At 42.7% G+C, this 17,390-nt stretch overlaps 1 protein-coding gene across 1 annotated transcript in view; it reads left to right on the top strand.

Moving 5' to 3' along the window:
• The first annotated feature begins 5,248 nt into the window (after positions 1 to 5,248).
• The window catches only part of LOC133013923 (sialoadhesin-like), a 62,093-nt gene continuing 49,951 nt past the window's right edge, over positions 5,249 to 17,390 (top strand). Inside the window, exons 1-5 of the mRNA XM_061081004.1 lie at positions 5,249 to 5,297; positions 5,397 to 5,813; positions 6,331 to 6,609; positions 7,341 to 7,616; positions 8,077 to 8,337. Coding sequence (XP_060936987.1) covers positions 5,249 to 5,297; positions 5,397 to 5,813; positions 6,331 to 6,609; positions 7,341 to 7,616; positions 8,077 to 8,337 — 1,282 coding nt within the window. The remainder of the gene's footprint in view (positions 5,298 to 5,396; positions 5,814 to 6,330; positions 6,610 to 7,340; positions 7,617 to 8,076; positions 8,338 to 17,390) is intronic.

Here is a 17,390-nt window from a genome sequence, read left to right on the forward strand (position 1 = left end):
TGAACTGGTACCGTGTCTCAAACAGTGCAGTGAGCTCTGAGAGAGAGAGAGAGAGAGAGAGAGAGAGAGAGAGAGAGAGAGAGAGAGAGAGAGAGAGAGAGGAGAAAGTATAAAGATGGAGAGTGTAAGTTACAGTGTGTTGGAAAATGAATACAACAGCTTCTCCAGGCAAGAAGAAGTGTCCTCTGTTATTTCTCTACTGCTGCAGAAAGTGAAGGGTGTGAACCTGAAGTGAGAAGCGTCTTCAGCCCGGGAGGAGAACAGACATCTCCCCTGTACGTCACCGACTCCGGTCTGGAGGTCGAGCAGGAGACGTTAACACTATGTTACCTTGTATATTTACCAGAAGATTATCCACTCCACCTCCTAACTCACTCAGCCCACCGCCCACATACACTCATTTTTAAATAATACTGAGTTCCGGACCTGCATGGAGCTCACAATCAGAATCAGAATCAGAATTATTTTATTTGCCAGGTATGTTTGCACATACAGGAAATTGCCTTGGTGTCATTGGTGCACTGAACATAAAACAACAATATAAAAAACAACAATATATAAGAAATAGAATAAAATAAAATAAAATTGAATAAAGTAGAATAAAGTATATACATATATACAGTAACAGAGTAACAGAGTTATGAGCATGTGCTGTGCGAAGGTGCCGAGATTGGTGATAGTGCCAGTAGTATATAAGTTATAAATTATAAAGTATGTGCAGGGGGTGGGGTGTGGTGGGGTAGAGTCAGTGTGGTGCAGAGTCAGTGTGATGCAGGGGGCTTGTTTGTGAGCCCCACTGCCACGGGGAAAAAAACTGTTCAGATGGCGAGAGGTTTTAGTCCTGATGGCCCGGAACCTTTTTCCAGAGGGAAGTCTCTGGAATAGGTGGTGACCGGGATGTGAAGGATCAGCATGATCTTGCCTGCTCTCCTACTGGTCCTGGAGTGGAACAGGTCTAGGAGAGCCGGCAGGTCGCAGCCGATGACCTTCTCAGCTGACCTTATGACCCGCTGCAGTCTGCCCTTGTCCTTGGCAGTGGAGGCAGTGAACCAGACGGTGATTGATGAGGTGAGGATGGACTCAATGATGGCTGTGTAGAACTCAACCATCACTTTCCGCGGCATGTTGAATTTCCTCAGTTGCCGCAGGAAGAACATCCTCTGCTGGGCCTTCTTGATGATGGAGGTTATGTTCTCCGCCCACCTCAAGTCCTGTGCAATGATGGTCCCCAGGAATCTGAAGGACTCCACTGTTTTAACTGGGGAGTCGCACAGGCTGAGGGGGGCGGTTTGGGCTTGGCTCCTCCTGAAGTCTGCTACCATCTCTACAGTTTTTAAAGCGTTCAGCTCCAGGTGGTTCTGGCTGCACCAGGAAGCCAGGCTGTTAACTTCCTCTCTGTAGGCGGCTTCGTCCCCATTGGTGATTAATCCGATAAGGGTCGTGTCGTCTGCAAACTTCAGGAGTTTGACAGAGGGATGGCTGGAGGTGCAGTTGTTGGTGTAGAGGGAGAAGAGAAGAGGGGAGAGCACACAACCTTGTGGGGCTCCAGTGCTGATGGACCGTGTAATAGCTATGTGGGGGGACTGGGAGTGTGGGTTAGAACTGGTCCATTGTCTTTCAAATCTACAGTAAAAGTCATTCAGTTCGTTTGCAAGTTTGAGGTCTTCCACGGAGTGGGGGGATTTGGTTTTGCAGCCGGTGATCACCCGCAGCCTCTTCCAGACTGACGAGGAGTCGTTGGCTGCAAACTGTTGTTCCAGCTTCTTTGAATACTGTCGTTTGGCCTCCTTAATCTCCTTGCCAAACGAGTATTTTGTCAGTCTGAAACTATCCATGTCCCCACTCTTGAAGGCCGCCTCCTTCTCCAAACGAAGCTGTTTGAGTTTTGCTGTGAACCAGGGCTTGTCGTTGTTATAGCTCACCCTGGTGCGTGTTGGAATACATCGGTCTTCACAGAAGCTGATGTATGACGTCACAGCATCTGTGTATTCGTCCAGACTGTTAGAAGCAGTTCTAAAAATGTCCCAGTCAGTGTTGTCCAGGCAGTCACGCAGCTCCTCCAAAGCTTCTCTGTTGCTCCAGTTCTTTGATCTCAGCACAGCCAGTTTAGAAAGTTTGAGTTTCTGCCTGTAAGCTGGGATCAGATGAATAAGAGCGTGGTCGGACAGGCCAAGAGCAGCGCGGGAAACTGCATGATACGCCTTGTTGATGGTGCTGTAACAGTGATCCAGAGTGTTCTCCCCTCTAGTTGGGCATTTGACTAACTGTTTGTATTTGGGGAGTTCCTGAGATAAGTTCCCCTTGTTAAAGTCCCCGAGGACAATAACAGGGGAATAAGTGTTCTCTCTCCTCCTCTCCACCCCCAGTACCTGCTCGGCGAGTTGTCGTTGTGCCTCGCGCACGTCAGCTTGCGGGGGGATGTAAACTCCAGCCAGGATGAAAGAGGTGAACTGACGGGGAGAGTAGAACGGTCTGCAGGTGATGAAAAAAGTTTCCAGGTCCGGAGAACAGGACTGTAAAATCACTTTCACGTCGCTGCATCAGCCCTGGTTTATATAAAAACAAATCCCTCCGCCTTTTGCTTTGCGTGAGAGGATCGGGTCGCGGTCCGCGCGTAACAGCTGGAAGCCGGTCAGCTGTGCGGCGGAGTCCGGTGTGGCTTCGGTCAGCCATGATTCCGTGAAACACAAGACAGAAGAAAGGGAAAAGTCTCTATTTGTCCGGATGAGGAGGCGCAGTTGCACATTGCACAGCGAGCGGACATTGGAGAGGAGGATGCTCGGGAGAGGTGAGCGTAATCCCCGCTCCCTGAAGCGCACCAGGGCCCCAGCGCGCTTCCCTCGTCGTCTCAGCCGGAGTCTCACTGCGTGTCCGAGGACCACCGCACCTTTGATGAGTAAGTCCACTAAATCCACGGAAGAGGCGAGAAAGTTGGGACATAAATTGGATGGTGTTGTGTCCCTGATGGTAAGAAGCTTGTCCATCGTGAAAACACAAAAGTGCGCACCAACACACCGAGGCAGCCGTTCGTGGCGCCATCTTGGCGCCATTACTTTACTTCAGATGAAGGGATCTGCCTGTGTCATGCTCTCCTGAACAACTTAAGACATGTGAAATGTCATAAGTTGTAGAGAAGAAGTGTTATTAAAAAACAAGAAATGCACAGTTCAGGAGTTTATTTAAATGTTTACTTTCCTCCACTAACAGTGCTGCTTAAGAATATAACATCAATATATTGTTATTATTTAACTTTTTAGTTCAGGTTTCCTCTAAGTTAATTATAATTTATCATTACTACTGCAAAGACACCTGTTGTATATATTGTTACCAGAGCCAGTTGTAAACGTGCCTGTTCGATTTGCCATGGCAACTAAAGGTCGACTGTGGGACTCAGTCCACAGAACAGTTGATGGTCCCAGTCGCCTCTGCTGCAGAGCACTGATCACCTGTTTATTCAAAGCTTATCAGCCTGTTATTGAACGTGTTGTGTTTCCAAATCACGACAAACTGCACACTGCACTTCCATGGGCCCTTAACAATGCACATGTCACGTGTGAAGCCAATAAGATGAACGCTTCTCCAGATATGAAGGTCACAGAACAACAGACTAAATAGATAGAGAGAGATTAGTGGAATTAGTCGATAGATGACAGATGGTATCCATCATATCTGTTCTTTATCAAAGGACCTGTTGTGACTCTTCTAATAATTCACTCTGTGTCTCTCTGAAGAAATGGCTGATGTTTTCAAAGGCCTGAGCTTCCATGAGACCCTGAAATCCCCTAATGAAATCCATAGAACTCAATTAGTTATCAGATGTCAGGGACGCGGTGGAAGATCTCTTGATCAGAAGGATCAACTTGGCTGTACTGGGAAACCGCAACTAACGGTTACTGGGTTCTCTTAGCTTCAATGAGAGAGAAGAACCTTGCAGAGAAGAGGAAAGCCAGTCTGGAAACACTGAGACAAATCAGTCGAGCGACTGGCCCGACAGCGAGGTGTGGAACCCCGAGACTTAAAGGGCCACAGACTTGTGCAAACCCTTTTGATGCTTTTTCACATTGTTAGATGACGTTTTAAACAGAGACACTGTAAATACTATGTGAGCATAAATTCTCCAAATAAATATGTAGTACTTTAAACTGCTCTAAGCCTGTGAACTAGACTTCACCACAAACAACGACAAAAAGAGGATTTGGGATGAAGTGCATCTGAGTGCAGATTCTGTGAGAAACTGCAAACACTGTCACTGTAATAAGAAGACCTACAAGAAGCTGTTTTCTGGCTTGCATGATAAGGGATGCTAATTATTTTTTTGCATCCCTTTTCAAAGTGTGGAAACTTCCTTTTTCTGTAAAGTCTCATTCTCGGAGTGAGGCTGTGTGTGACAGACTGATACAAGTGGTTCCTCTGAGGTAAGAACAAGCTTCTATGGTTATTTATCTCCTCATGATGTTACTCTACTAGAGTTTTATTTACAGTATATACACTGATTACAAACTATTTTTTTTATGGATGAAACAAGTGGATTTTTTTCTGATAAAATTTGAATCCATATCACTTAATAATAATATAATAATCAGAATAATCAGAATAATTATAATAATATTTTAAAACCCTTTTTTTCCCATTCAGTTGAAATATTTTCTTCCAAATGAAAACTCAAACATCAGTTTCAGATGTCATAGTTCCCTGAACACTGACATGAACCCAAAGAGCCAGATATGACTTTTTAAACAATATATTTCAGACTAAAAGGGTACAAACTTTAAATGTAATAAAGACACTGTTATGTGTCTTTATTACATTACTTCTTGGGTTTCTTTGGATAAAAGTGTTTTGAACAAGTAGTGAATGTCAACTAAAATTAAAAAGGAAAACAGAAAACAAACTATTTTTTAGTTATTAGAGGTAAAAAACTAACTAAACTCTGGCATTAACAGAAACATGTTGCCCAAATATTCAATTTTTAATTAATTACATGACAAATTCTGCGTAGAGGTGAGGTGACTTTTGTGTTTTCAAACCAGAAGTTCACAATCATCTTGATATGAGGAACAGAATGAAGATAACTCTAAATGTCAGTAAAAGAAATGGAAAGAGGAAGAAGGAAATTCTGAGACGAGGTGAAAAATAACCCTGATCACACTTTTTACAGTAAAAAGAAAAATATCTATGTCTTTTGATATTTTTATACACTTTTCAGTTTTTTATTAGTTTCAGAAATCCAGTTGTAGTCCCACATGAGATGGAGGCTCAGAGAGTCACGTGGCTGGTTTTTCTGGCCCTAATAAAACGTAAGGATTTTGTTTCTCTACTTTGAAAACAATATTTTTTTTTATCCAACATTTGCATTAAAGATGAATTGACTTCTCCACTTGTGTTTTCACCAACAGATGTTTCTACAAGTGACCCTAAACTTCCCTTTGAACTAGAACCTGGTGGGCTGTTGGCTACTGAGGGATCCTGCTCTGAAATTAAATGCCAAGTCACAGAAGATGTTGATGATCGTGATGCATACTGGTTTTGGATGAAAGATAGACGATGGGTCGACAGTGATAAAGACTTTACATCCACTGTCATTTACAGCACAAACAACTCGACACATCCGGTCAGTCCTGACTTTGCAAACAGAGTGAAATACATCGGTTCTCCATCTTCAAGTTGGAAGAATAGTTACTATGCCGAGCCAAAGCCACTGTGCAGTATTTTGATCTGTGACCTGAGAACAAGTGACAGCGGAAAGTATTCTTTGAGATTTGTAGGGGGGGGAATGAGATGGAATTCTAAAGAAGTGACCCTCAACGTTGAAGGTATGTTTAATAAAATGCTGAATATTCAAATACATTTCAGAATATATATAACATTACAATTAGTGGACAAATGTGTTCCTCATGCCTGAGCAACGAAATTAATTAATTAATAAGCAAACGTACATGAAAATGAACATTTGAACCTACACCAGTGATTAAAACTACAGTATCCATCTTTGAGATAATTTTAGTTGATTTGTATTTTGACTTTTGAGTTTGGTCCATGTCCCATTCACTAAAATTCAGGAGTTGACATTTGTACCGCAGTCAGGCTCCAGGTGGCGATCTAGACACTTTGACTTCACTTTTAGTCTATGGTTTGAAGTCTTCTAGATCAGTTATGACTCTACAGCAGTTTTTCTAAAGGTTCACTCTTCATAGTTTCCCAGTCAAGTCGGCTACACCTTTAAAAATCAATGCTTCTATTAAAATAACATCTTTTCAGTGACACTGTACAATTAGAATTTAGCTGTTGTGTAGACTCATCATCATATTTCTCTTCCTTTCATATTCTCAGTAAACCGATGCCCGCTCACTTTTGAGGAACCAGCTGTCCTGGTGGAGTCCGACGTGGTCACACTCACATGCTCCACTTCAAGTTCATGTCCTTCAAGACCTCACATTCAAGATGTGACTCAGATCGACCGGACACGGGTCACAGGCTCTGATCAAGATAAGCCAAGAACCACCTTCAGCTTTAAAGCCAGCTGGCAGGATGACGGGAGGGAGTTTTCATGCCAAACACAGGACAACACGGACAAATATTTGATCCAGAATATTACAGTCACTGTTAAATGTAAGTTGATGAATTAATTGTATTGATGTTCTATCTTTTAGGTAATACACCCTGCTGTTATGATTATTATTATGGTTATTTCTCACTGGACGTCGTCCCTGTGATACGCTGGCAGCTGGGGATTGTCTCCATCCTCCCACAACCCTCAAATGTCCACAAGTGTCACCAGGCTGCTCTATATTAATCCACATTCACATTCATGTATTGATTTAATCTGAATTCTGAACAAAAATCTTTTGCATAGTATTCACAATATTACATTCTTAGTGGACCGTCACTCACATAGCAAGTGTCTTGGTCCAGATTTGTCTTGGGCCACGAGAAGACCAGAAGTGCCGGATCATTGCCTGAAGTGGCCAACAACCGTGTGTTATCTGGGTTGTGAATTAACCTTAAAGAATCTTCTGTTTCAGATTCACCTGTTGTTGAGATAAAGTTCATTTCACTTGCGTCCTTTTTCCAGTAAGCCGAGGAAGACGAGCATTTCTGTCAGTGGCTCTTCTAATAACCAAGTTATAACCTGCCCCGACGACTTACTTCAGCTGCCACTTTTCCATTTTTTTTAATGATAGATCAAACCAAAAATATTCATAAAAAAAATATCGAAGCAAAAGTTTTTTTTTTCCGTGGTCCATTATTTTTAATTAATTATAACTTCTGACAGTTGAAACTATATTGGACAGTGGTTAAATCTGACAGTTCTCTGCTTTCTATATTTTGGGTTACTGCAGACAGTCCCAAACATGTGAAAGTTCAAGCAAATCCTGGTCTTGATGTGAGGGAAAATGTGTCGTTGACACTGAGCTGTTCTGCCGAGTCCAACCCACCAGTGAGCTCTGTCACCTGGAGGAAGACGACTGATGGGAGAGAGGAAATCATCCAACAGACTCAGACTCAGACCTTCACGGTGAATTCAGCCAGTCCCTCTGACAGTGGACTGTACAGCTGTGAAGCCACCAATGACATTGGAATTGGAAAGTCACAGCCAGCTGAGGTTAAAGTCAGATGTGAGTAGAATGATGCACTTGTGATGGAGAATGGATAAACAAGGAGGATATATTCTACATTACTGCGTATAAAGTAAATACTGATCAGACGTGCTGGTTCCAAAAAGAAGAACAAATTATTATATTAAATTATTATTTTCATTCAAAATAACGTTTAGCAAAGCTAATCAAAAATATTGAAGTTATTAAGGATCAGTAACCTAACATCAGTGACTGTAGTTTATTATGAAGAGAAATTGCTGTGAAAAAAATTGAAAATTTCACCAGGTGAATCTCAACCCAGTTTGTTTCATATTTTATTGTTTTAATGCCCATTAACTTGTGTGAAAATAAGTTTCACATTCTTCTCAGTCTGGCTCTAAAGAGCAGCAATAATGTCACTTCATTTGTTGTGTTATTCATGTTTGATCTTTGATGATGTTCAGAAAATGACGTTGTCTTTTCTCCTGAATTTCCCAAGTTTCTCCAAAACACACGTACATCATGTGGTCTGCAGAGAAGAAGGAGCTTGACGGGAGGAGCTCTGTGATGCTGATCTGCTTCAGTCACAGCTTTCCCCCAGTCCAACACTACTCATGGTACAGGAAGGGAGAGAAAAATGATGAACTTGTGTCAAAGCATCAAAACCACATAGTGTACTCAAACCAGTCAGGAGTCTACTACTGCATCGCAGAAAATGAAGTAGACCAAAGTTTGTCTGATCCCGTCCATCTGTTTGAACGTGAGTGAATTTCAAGTCCTTATAACTGTGTGTTTTATTGCTCAGGAGACATATGGGAGGTCTATATCAGTATTTTTCTGGTTGAAATGATAAGAATTTGGAGGTCAAAGGACAAGGTTGTGTCCTCACAAAGCTGTGAGGTCTTATCAGAATCTTGGTTGGCGGAAGGTAAACAAATGTGGCGACGCTGGCGAGCTAGTTCTGGCAGGCAACTCTAGCTGCGCTGCGCCAATCATGTTACATACATCAGGTGACATGCATCATGTGACATACCTCACTCTCCACAACCAATTATAATACACACCTATTTAACCAGAGAGACATTTCCCATCAACCCCACTTGCTTGCACTGCTGCTGCAATATTGCCATCTGTTGCTTCAGCCCCTCCACCATCCCAGCATCCACCTGTAGGTTCCAACAGAGGAGTTACAAGTATTTGCTCATCACTCCCATCATTCTGTGTAATCATATGTGGGAGTGATATAAGTTGGAGCCTAGACGCCAAACACTAAATTTGTTGTAATAAATATATTACATGATCGAATGTGAGTTGTCTGACTGCACTGCAGTACAGTATTTCTAGTTCAGTGTGAAATAAATCTCTGCACATGGAATAAAGTTGAAACTAATTCACCATGTTCACAACTCAGTGTCTATATGATGCTCTCTCTCTTCTAACCACAGGAAACTATCTGCACATCCTGAAGTCCCTCATTGTTGCTTTACTTCTCCTGATGATTATCAGTGTAATTGTCGTAAATTTAAGGTGAATGAATAATAAGTGCATTTGATCAAATTCAATAAATACATTTCAGAGATGGTCTGGCTTGTTTTACCAAATAATGTGCCTCTATGTTTTCAGATACTGGAGGAAATCTGTTCAACAAGGAACAACAAACATCAAATCCCCTTCTGGTTTATCGGTAATGACACATTTGTTTAAGCCATAGTGTCTGGTCACGGTGGCCTGTTGTCAGAACCTTGTCTTAACACAATACATCTTTAATATTATTTAACCACCTGTTGTTGAAATTTCTAAATCGATTTCTAATTGGCTATTTGTATATTGGAAATCGTAGTAAACAGTGATTATGGAGAGTATAGGTATAAGATTCAGGATATTTAAGTCTCTGATCTCTTCTGACCTGTTTATGAAAGAGCTTCTTTTTCTCAAAACCACATCAAATGCGGTTCAGCTTTAAAACCACTTAAATGTAACACAAATAATCTCTAAACTTCCTCCGCTATCATCCTAGAATGAACCAGAGACCCTGCAGGACTATGAAAACATTAGTAATGCAACTGCACGTGCACCAACATTTCCAAATCTATTGGACGACCACACCAGTGAAGGTGAAGTGGAGATGAACTTTCCACAGGTGAGATTCACAGCGACGCCCCGACGTCAGACGACCAACAGAGACTCCAGCAGCTCACACCAAGATGAGAGTTAATACTCAGACGTCAGGATTTGACCCGAGATGTTCTCGACAGCTTCCTCGGGCCTAAGGAAGTTTATATTCACAATAAGTCATCACAGAGAGTCTGAAGAGTTCATGTGTTAAGCAAAATAGATGTAATCTTAAAGCTAGTTAGCAAGAAGGCAAAGAAGTTACAGTACTGAGCTAAAATGGATAAATATGAGAAACTGTTAATTAAAAGTTCTGTGGAAAACAGTGAGCTCAGCAATATGTGAGGTATAAATGGTGAAAATCCTTATTTTGCAACTTAAAATGTAAATGATGTTAGTGTAAAGTTATTGTATTAATAACTGTTTATATAATCTATATATATAAATGACATGCAGTTAGACAAGAAATGCTGAGAATCACTGCTGAATGTTTTTTTGTCCTTTCCAGTCGTGTGAACTTAATCCAAACCCACACACCTGAAATGTAAATATCCTGTAGCTCAAAATAAAATGAAATGTGTTGGAACAAATGATGAACTTTAAAGTTTATTGACATTATTGTTGGATTTGTGAACATGTCACAGCTTGAAAGGCTTTCTGAAGAATGCATGTACACAAAAAACGCATTGCGTCATGAAATGGACATTTCTATTAACGGACCATGTAACCCTTAGACTTACTTGAGTTAAATAATAAGTAAAATAATATCAAGTATATGACTATATCCTGAACTTAAACTCTTGAGAATCCAAAGTAAAAGTAGAAATTCTGAGACATTAGGATATTATTAGATACGTTATCAGTATTTTAGTTTCCATGGAGACAGGCCCCTAGCCGGAGGGCAGTATCCCCCGATCTAAATATGCACATTTTAAGATGTTTGGAGATCAAATATTAGTTTACAGTAGCTTCAAAACCATGTCAGTGGACAATAGCATCAATGACTTACCATTGTGTTAGAGTTTGCATCATTTTGTATTTAAGCTATAGAAACGTTTCTCAAACAGTGCATCCACATAAGCTCTCAGAGAGAGAGAGAGAGAGATAAAGAGAGAGTGCGAGAGAGAGAGATAGAGAGAGATAGAGAGAGAGACAGAGAGAGAGACAGAGAGAGAGAGAGAGAGAGAGAGAGAGAGATTTGATTTTTGAACCCTTTATTTTCAAAATGTATACAAAAGTTCTGTTAATGAATGGATACGAACAGTACGTTCAGAACAATATTAAAACCTACTCAGAAAGTCATATTAAAAATTAAAACATCCTCAACCACAGAACATACTACATCATTAAAACACCACTTTTTGATGAACCCATCCATGTCCTTCATTTCTTTAAAAAACCTAAAATCTACCCAGACTCTTGCTTTCAGTAGAGAAATAAAAACAGGAAGAGCTTCTTGTCCTGCCCTATCCTCTACTCTGTTCTTCCTGCTGCTGTAAATTGACATCTTAGCTTCCCCTAACATCCAATTTAAAAGTTCCCATTTGTCTTTATTTGATTTCTTATATCCTGCTCCTAAAATGAAGGCCCTTTTACTCCATGTCTCACCAAACTGTTTAAAAACCTTCTGCAGTGTATTAAAAAGTTCTAAAAGTCTTTTACATTCATAAAAAACATGGAAAACTGTCTCTGTTTCTCCACAAAACGGGCAATTGCACTTGACTGTTGGATTGATTTTTGATATAAAACTGTTGACCGCTATGGCTCCGTGTAAAATCCTCCACTGCAGGTCGCCAGTCCTCATCCTTAAAGGTGATTTGTATAAAACCCTCCACACTGGTTTGTCCTTGCTGTCCAGATCCAGTCTCTTCCTCCACACCGTGTCAGGCCTCACATCCAGCTTAGTTTTGTTCAGGGTTAAAACACAACATTCATACATGGCTCTCCCTTTGGCTGTGTACAGGTCCAGTTGTTTCCATTCAGTTTTATTTAAAAAAGGTCCTGAGAGCCCATCCAGATTTGGGTTAAAACCTAGCTCCGGAAACGGGTCGCTGTCATCAGGGGTTTCCGTTCCAGCAGAATAATCCTTTAGCATCTTCACCTCCTCGCCCGTGAGTCTCTTAATCCATTCGTTTAAAATGTGTTCTGCCTGTCGCCTGGATCTCTGCCCGATGAGGGACGCCACCGCCGGGATGTTGTTAAGTCCAGGACCTGCTGCATGGACCATCGTCTTCAAGGTTACAGCTCCGGCGGTGCACAGCATGCTGGTGAGGCCTGGTGTGGAGCTGCTCTGGACATCCAGCCTGGCTCCGTTGATCAGCGGCTCTTCTAAAAGCCAGTGCAGAGAGTTTGTAGGTTCCAGCCTTTTCCATTTAAAAAGGTTCCATGTCTTAAAAAGTGACTGATAAAAAGGAGATAATCCATACAGTTTAAACAGCTTAAAATCCATTAAGAACAGTGGCATGTCTAAAACCAACCCAGTTGCCCCCCTCAGGATGCTGCTTGTTACTTGTCTCCAAACAACATCCTGTGGACCTAAGAGATACTTCTGTAAAAACTGTAATCTAAAAGTGGATATTCTGCTTTGGATATGCACCAGCCCTTGCCCCCCCTCCTCCTTTGGTAAAAACAACACACACTGGGGCACCCAGTGCAACCTGTCCCAAAAGAAGTCTGTTAAAATGCTTGTATTTTCTGAATCAATCCTTTCGGAGGTTCCATGCATGCCAGCTGATGCCACAGAGCAGAAGCTACCAGGTTGTTTATTATCAGGGTTCTGCCTCTGTAAGACAATTGTGGTTTCAGCCATTTCCACTTGTTAAGCCTCCCTTTCATTTTGTCCACCACTCCCTCCCAGTTCTTCTGAACCATGGACTCATTGCCAACATAAACCCCCAGGTACTTGAGACCATCTCTCCTCCACATCAGCCCCCCCGGCAGACTGGGTAAACCCCCCTCCCACCTTCCAACTGCTAGCGCTTCACTTTTCCCCCAGTTCACTCTAGCAGCTGACATGATTTTAAAATCACTGACAATTTTTCCCAGTTCTTGGATGTCCTCCTGATTTTTTACAAAGACGATGATGTCGTCTGCATTTGCTGATAAAATGTGGCTTTTTTTAAAATCATTTAAAATCAACCCTTCAATTTTAGTTCTTATCTTACTCAGCATGGGTTCAATAGAAAGTGCGTATAACATCCCTGAGAGCGAGCAGCCCTGTCTCACCCCCCTGTGCACTTTAAAAGGTGCACTCAGTCCTCCATTGATCTTCAGTACACTCTCAATGTCTTGATACAAAACCTTGATCATAGCTAAGAGACCTGGGCTGAGGCCAAACCTCTCCAGAGTCTTCCAGAGGTAAAGGTGCTCAACCCTATCAAAAGCCTTTTCCTGGTCCAGAGAAATGAGACCAGCTTTAATGCCTAATGAACTAGAGAAGTCCACAATATCCCGAATTAAGGACAAATTGTCCAGAATAGACCGACCAGGCCCACAGTAGGTCTGGTCTTGATGGATCACTTCTCCCATCACCTCCCTCAGACGGTTTGCCAGAGCTTTGGAGAGGATCTTATAGTCTGTGCATAACAGCGACACCGGACGCCAGTTCTTAATCTCCTGAAGGTCTCCTTTCTTTGGTAGGAGAGTTATCACTGCCCTCCTGCAGCTTGTCGGCAACACCAAGTCTCTAAAACTTTCGTTAAAAACAGTTAAAAGATCTTCCCCCATCTCATTCCAGAACTCTTTAAAAAACTCTACTGGAATGCCGTCGATGCCCGGGGCCTTCCCCCCCCCCATGCTCTGCAGAGCCGTGTAGAGTTCCTGCATCGACAGGGGACCACCCAACCCAGTGTTCACATCTTGAGGGACTTTAGGTAGCGCTCCACAGAATGATTCCTACAGGGAATTGTTCTCAGTATATTCAGTTTTGTACAGATCCTTATAAAAACTCACGGCTCTCTTCCGGATCTCCTTGCTGTCTCTGAGTTCTTCTCCTTCAGGAGATCGCAGAGTGTGGATGATCCTGCTTTGTCCATTCTTCTTCTCCAGTCCAAAAAAGAATTTGGTCGGTGCATCCATAAGCGCTGCCGTCTGGAACCGTGACCTGACCAGCGCCCCCTGAGCCTTAGTGCCCAGTAGGTCTTTAAGAGCAGATTTTTTAGACTTGAGATCTTTAATATAATCTCGATTTCCTGTGGAATCTATTAAATTCAGCACCACCATAATTTCTGTCTCCAGATCCTCCATAGATCTGGTTATGTCTCTTGTAACATTGAGGGTATACTGTTGACAGAGCTGCTTTATCTCAACTTTCCCACAGTCCCACCACAGCTTTAAAGAAATAAAATCATTCTTTCTTTCTTTAAAACCGCTCCAAAAAAACTTAAAAACATCCTTAAAATGTGCATCACATAAAAGAGACGTGTTAAAATGCCAGTATGCGCTTCTGGACTTTAACTTAGAGATAAAAACGTTACATACTACAAGCGCGTGATCTGTAAAACCAACTGGGAGTATACTGCACTTTCTGAAGATGCTAAAACTATGTTTAAAACAATAAAACCGGTCCAACCTCGCCATGGAAATGAGATTCCCTCGGCAATGAGTCCAGGTGTATTGTCTCTTATTTTCATTCATTCTTCTCCAAACATCACACAGCTCATGGGCCTGCAGCAGCTGCCTCAGAGCACTCTGGGATGCTCTGTGGGGCTCCATGTGATTTCTGTCTAAAACATCATTTTCTGTACAGTTAAAATCTCCTCCTAAAAATAAAAAATCATCAATTTTTATTTTGCTTAAAACTGTGTCTAAAACCTTTAAAAAACAGACTCTATCAGGTCCTGAGACGGGAGCATAAACATTTATAAAAACAAAATAAAATTGCTCGACCTTTGCCCTCACCACCAGTAACCTGCCCTCCACCACCTCTTCTACTTCTAAAGACTCTGGTGCAAAGCTCCTGGAGAAAATGATGCCCACCCCCCCACTGGTTGTGCTAAGGTGTCTCAGGACCACCTGTCCCTCCCACTCTCTTTTCCAGTCACTCTCAATTTTTGGGTCACTATGTGTTTCTTGTAAGAATGTCACTTCAGTTCTTTTCAATTCTTTTTGCTGGAACATCAGTGACCTCTTCGCAGGGTCCCCGGCTCCATTTATGTTTAGCGAACTGATGCTTAAAAGACTCATATTGTATAATATAAAAAACCCACAAAACCACAGAACTGATTGGTAATCAGGATGTTCACCTTTATTCATCATCATCATCATTATTTTTCTGTTGTCTAATTTTATGAACAATCTTCTTTAATCTATACATCTCCTGGTCAGTAAAACCTCCCCTGCCTTTGCTGCTCATGTGCAGCCGGGCAGAGGTTGAAAACTGTTCTGTATCAGAGAAGTAATCCTCTATCTTTAAACCCTTCATTTTTTTTGTTTTTTGAAGAAACACTTTCATCTTCGCCGCACTGTAGCTTCTTGTGCCCTTCTGGCTTCCTGCCCTGAATTCGGAGGATTCACTGTCAGCAGAGTCTGTCTCCATGCTTGACTCAGACTCTGCTGCTCCTCTCCCTCCTTTCTTCCCGGTCCCTTTTTTAGCTTTTGAGCTACCACTGTTGCTCCTGGTCTTTCTTTTTAGACGAGGAACTTTAAGCACCTCCTCGTCTCTCTCCATGTCAATATCGCTTACTTGGTCCTGCGGGACCCCCCCTGTCTCCCCTTCTTTTCCCCTTCATCTACCTGATCTACCTGTTGGACCGCCCTTGTCCCCTTCTGCCCTTTCTTACACTCCTGACCTTCCTTTGGGACCTCCCCTGTCCCCTCCTTACACACCTGTACTTCCTTTGGGACCTCCCCTGTCCCTTCCTCACTCACCTGTCCTTCCTTTGGGACCTCCCCTGTCCCTTCCTCACTCACCTGTCCTTCCTTTGGACCTCCCCCTGTCCCCTCCTCACTCGCCTGACTCTCCGGTTGGACTCCACTTGTCCCCCCCTCACTCGCCTGACTCTCCGGTTGGACTCCACTTGTCCCCCCCTCACTCGCCTGACTCTCCGGTTGGACTCCACTTGTCCCCCCCTCAATCGCCTGACTCTCCGGTTGGACTCCACTTGTCCCCCCCTCACTCGCCTGACTCTCCGGTTGGACTCCACTTGTCCCCCCCTCACTCGCCTGACTCTCCGGTTGGACTCCACTTGTCCCCCCCTCACTCGCCTGACTCTCCGGTTGGACTCCACTTGTCCCCTCCTCACTCGCCTGTCCCTCCTGCTGGACCCCCCCTGTCCCCTCCTGTTGTTCCTCAGTGTCAGCTGTTTTATTTCTCTGAGGACAACCTTTTGCTTGGTGTCCTTCTTTCCCACAGCTGAAACACTTTGTATTATTAGATGTTACAAAAATAACATAATCGGTCCTCAGTCCTATTATTAAGAATCATAAATAGATGTCTTCTGTGGGACACCACGTGCTTTAACAGAGGGGACTTACATCCCGAGGACACTTTTTTTAGAGAGAGAGAGAGAGAGAGAGAGAGAGAGAGAGAGAGAGAGAGAGAGAGAGAGAGAGAGAGAGAGAGAGAGAGAGAGAGAGAGAGAGAGAGAAAGTATAATGATGCACAGTGTGAAAATGACTACAACAGCTTCTCCTGACAAGAAGAAGTGTCCTCTGTTATTTCTCTACTGCTGCAGAAAGTGAAGGGTGTGAACCTGAAGTGAGAAGCGGCTTCAGCCCGGGAGGAGAACAGACATCTCTCCTGTACGTCACCGACTCCGGTCTGGAGGTCGAGCAGGAGACGTTAACACTACGTTACCTTGTATATTTACGAGAAGATGATCCACTCCACCTCCTACTCACTCACCCACCGCCCACATACACTCATTTTTCAATAATACCGAGGTCCGGACCTGCATGGAGCTGATTAAGTTACTTCAAATGAAGGTATTTGTCTGGGTCATGCTCTCCTGAACAACTAAAGACATGTGAAGGGTCATAGGTTGAAGAGAAGAAGTGTAATTAAAAAACAAGAAATGCACAGTTCTGGAGAATATTTACATGTTTACTTTCCACCACTAACAGTACTGCTTAAGAATATGAAATTAATACAACACCTGTTGTATCTATTCTTACCAGAGCCAGTTGTAAACGTGCCTGTTCGATTTGCCATGGCAACTAAAGGTCGACTATGGGACTCAGTCCACAGAACCGCTGATGGTCCCAGTCGCCTCTGCTGCTGAGCGCTGGTCACCTGTTTATTTAAAGCTTATCAGCTTATTATTGAACGTATCGTGTGTCCAAATCACGACAAATTCCACACAGCACTTCCTTGGGCCCATAACAATGCACATGTCACGTGTGAAGCCGATAAGAGGAACGCTTCCCGAGATATGAAAGTCACAGAACAACAGACTAAATAGATAGATAGAGATTAGTGGAATAAGTCGATAGATGACAGATAGTATCCATCATATCTGTTCTTTATCAAAGGACCTGTTGTGACTCTTCTAATTATTCACTCTGTGTCTCTCTGAAGAAATGGCTGATGTTTTCAAAGGCCTGAGCTTCCATGAGACCCTGAAATCCCCTAATGAAATCCATAGAACTCAATTAGTTATCAGATGTCAGGGACGCGGTGGAAGATCTCTTGATCAGAAGGATCAACTTGGCTGTAGTGGGAAACCGCAACTAACGGTTACTGGGTTCTCTTAGCTTCAATGA

This window comes from Limanda limanda, chromosome 11, assembly GCF_963576545.1.
Source record: "Limanda limanda chromosome 11, fLimLim1.1, whole genome shotgun sequence".
Classification (NCBI taxonomy): domain Eukaryota; kingdom Metazoa; phylum Chordata; class Actinopteri; order Pleuronectiformes; family Pleuronectidae; genus Limanda; species Limanda limanda.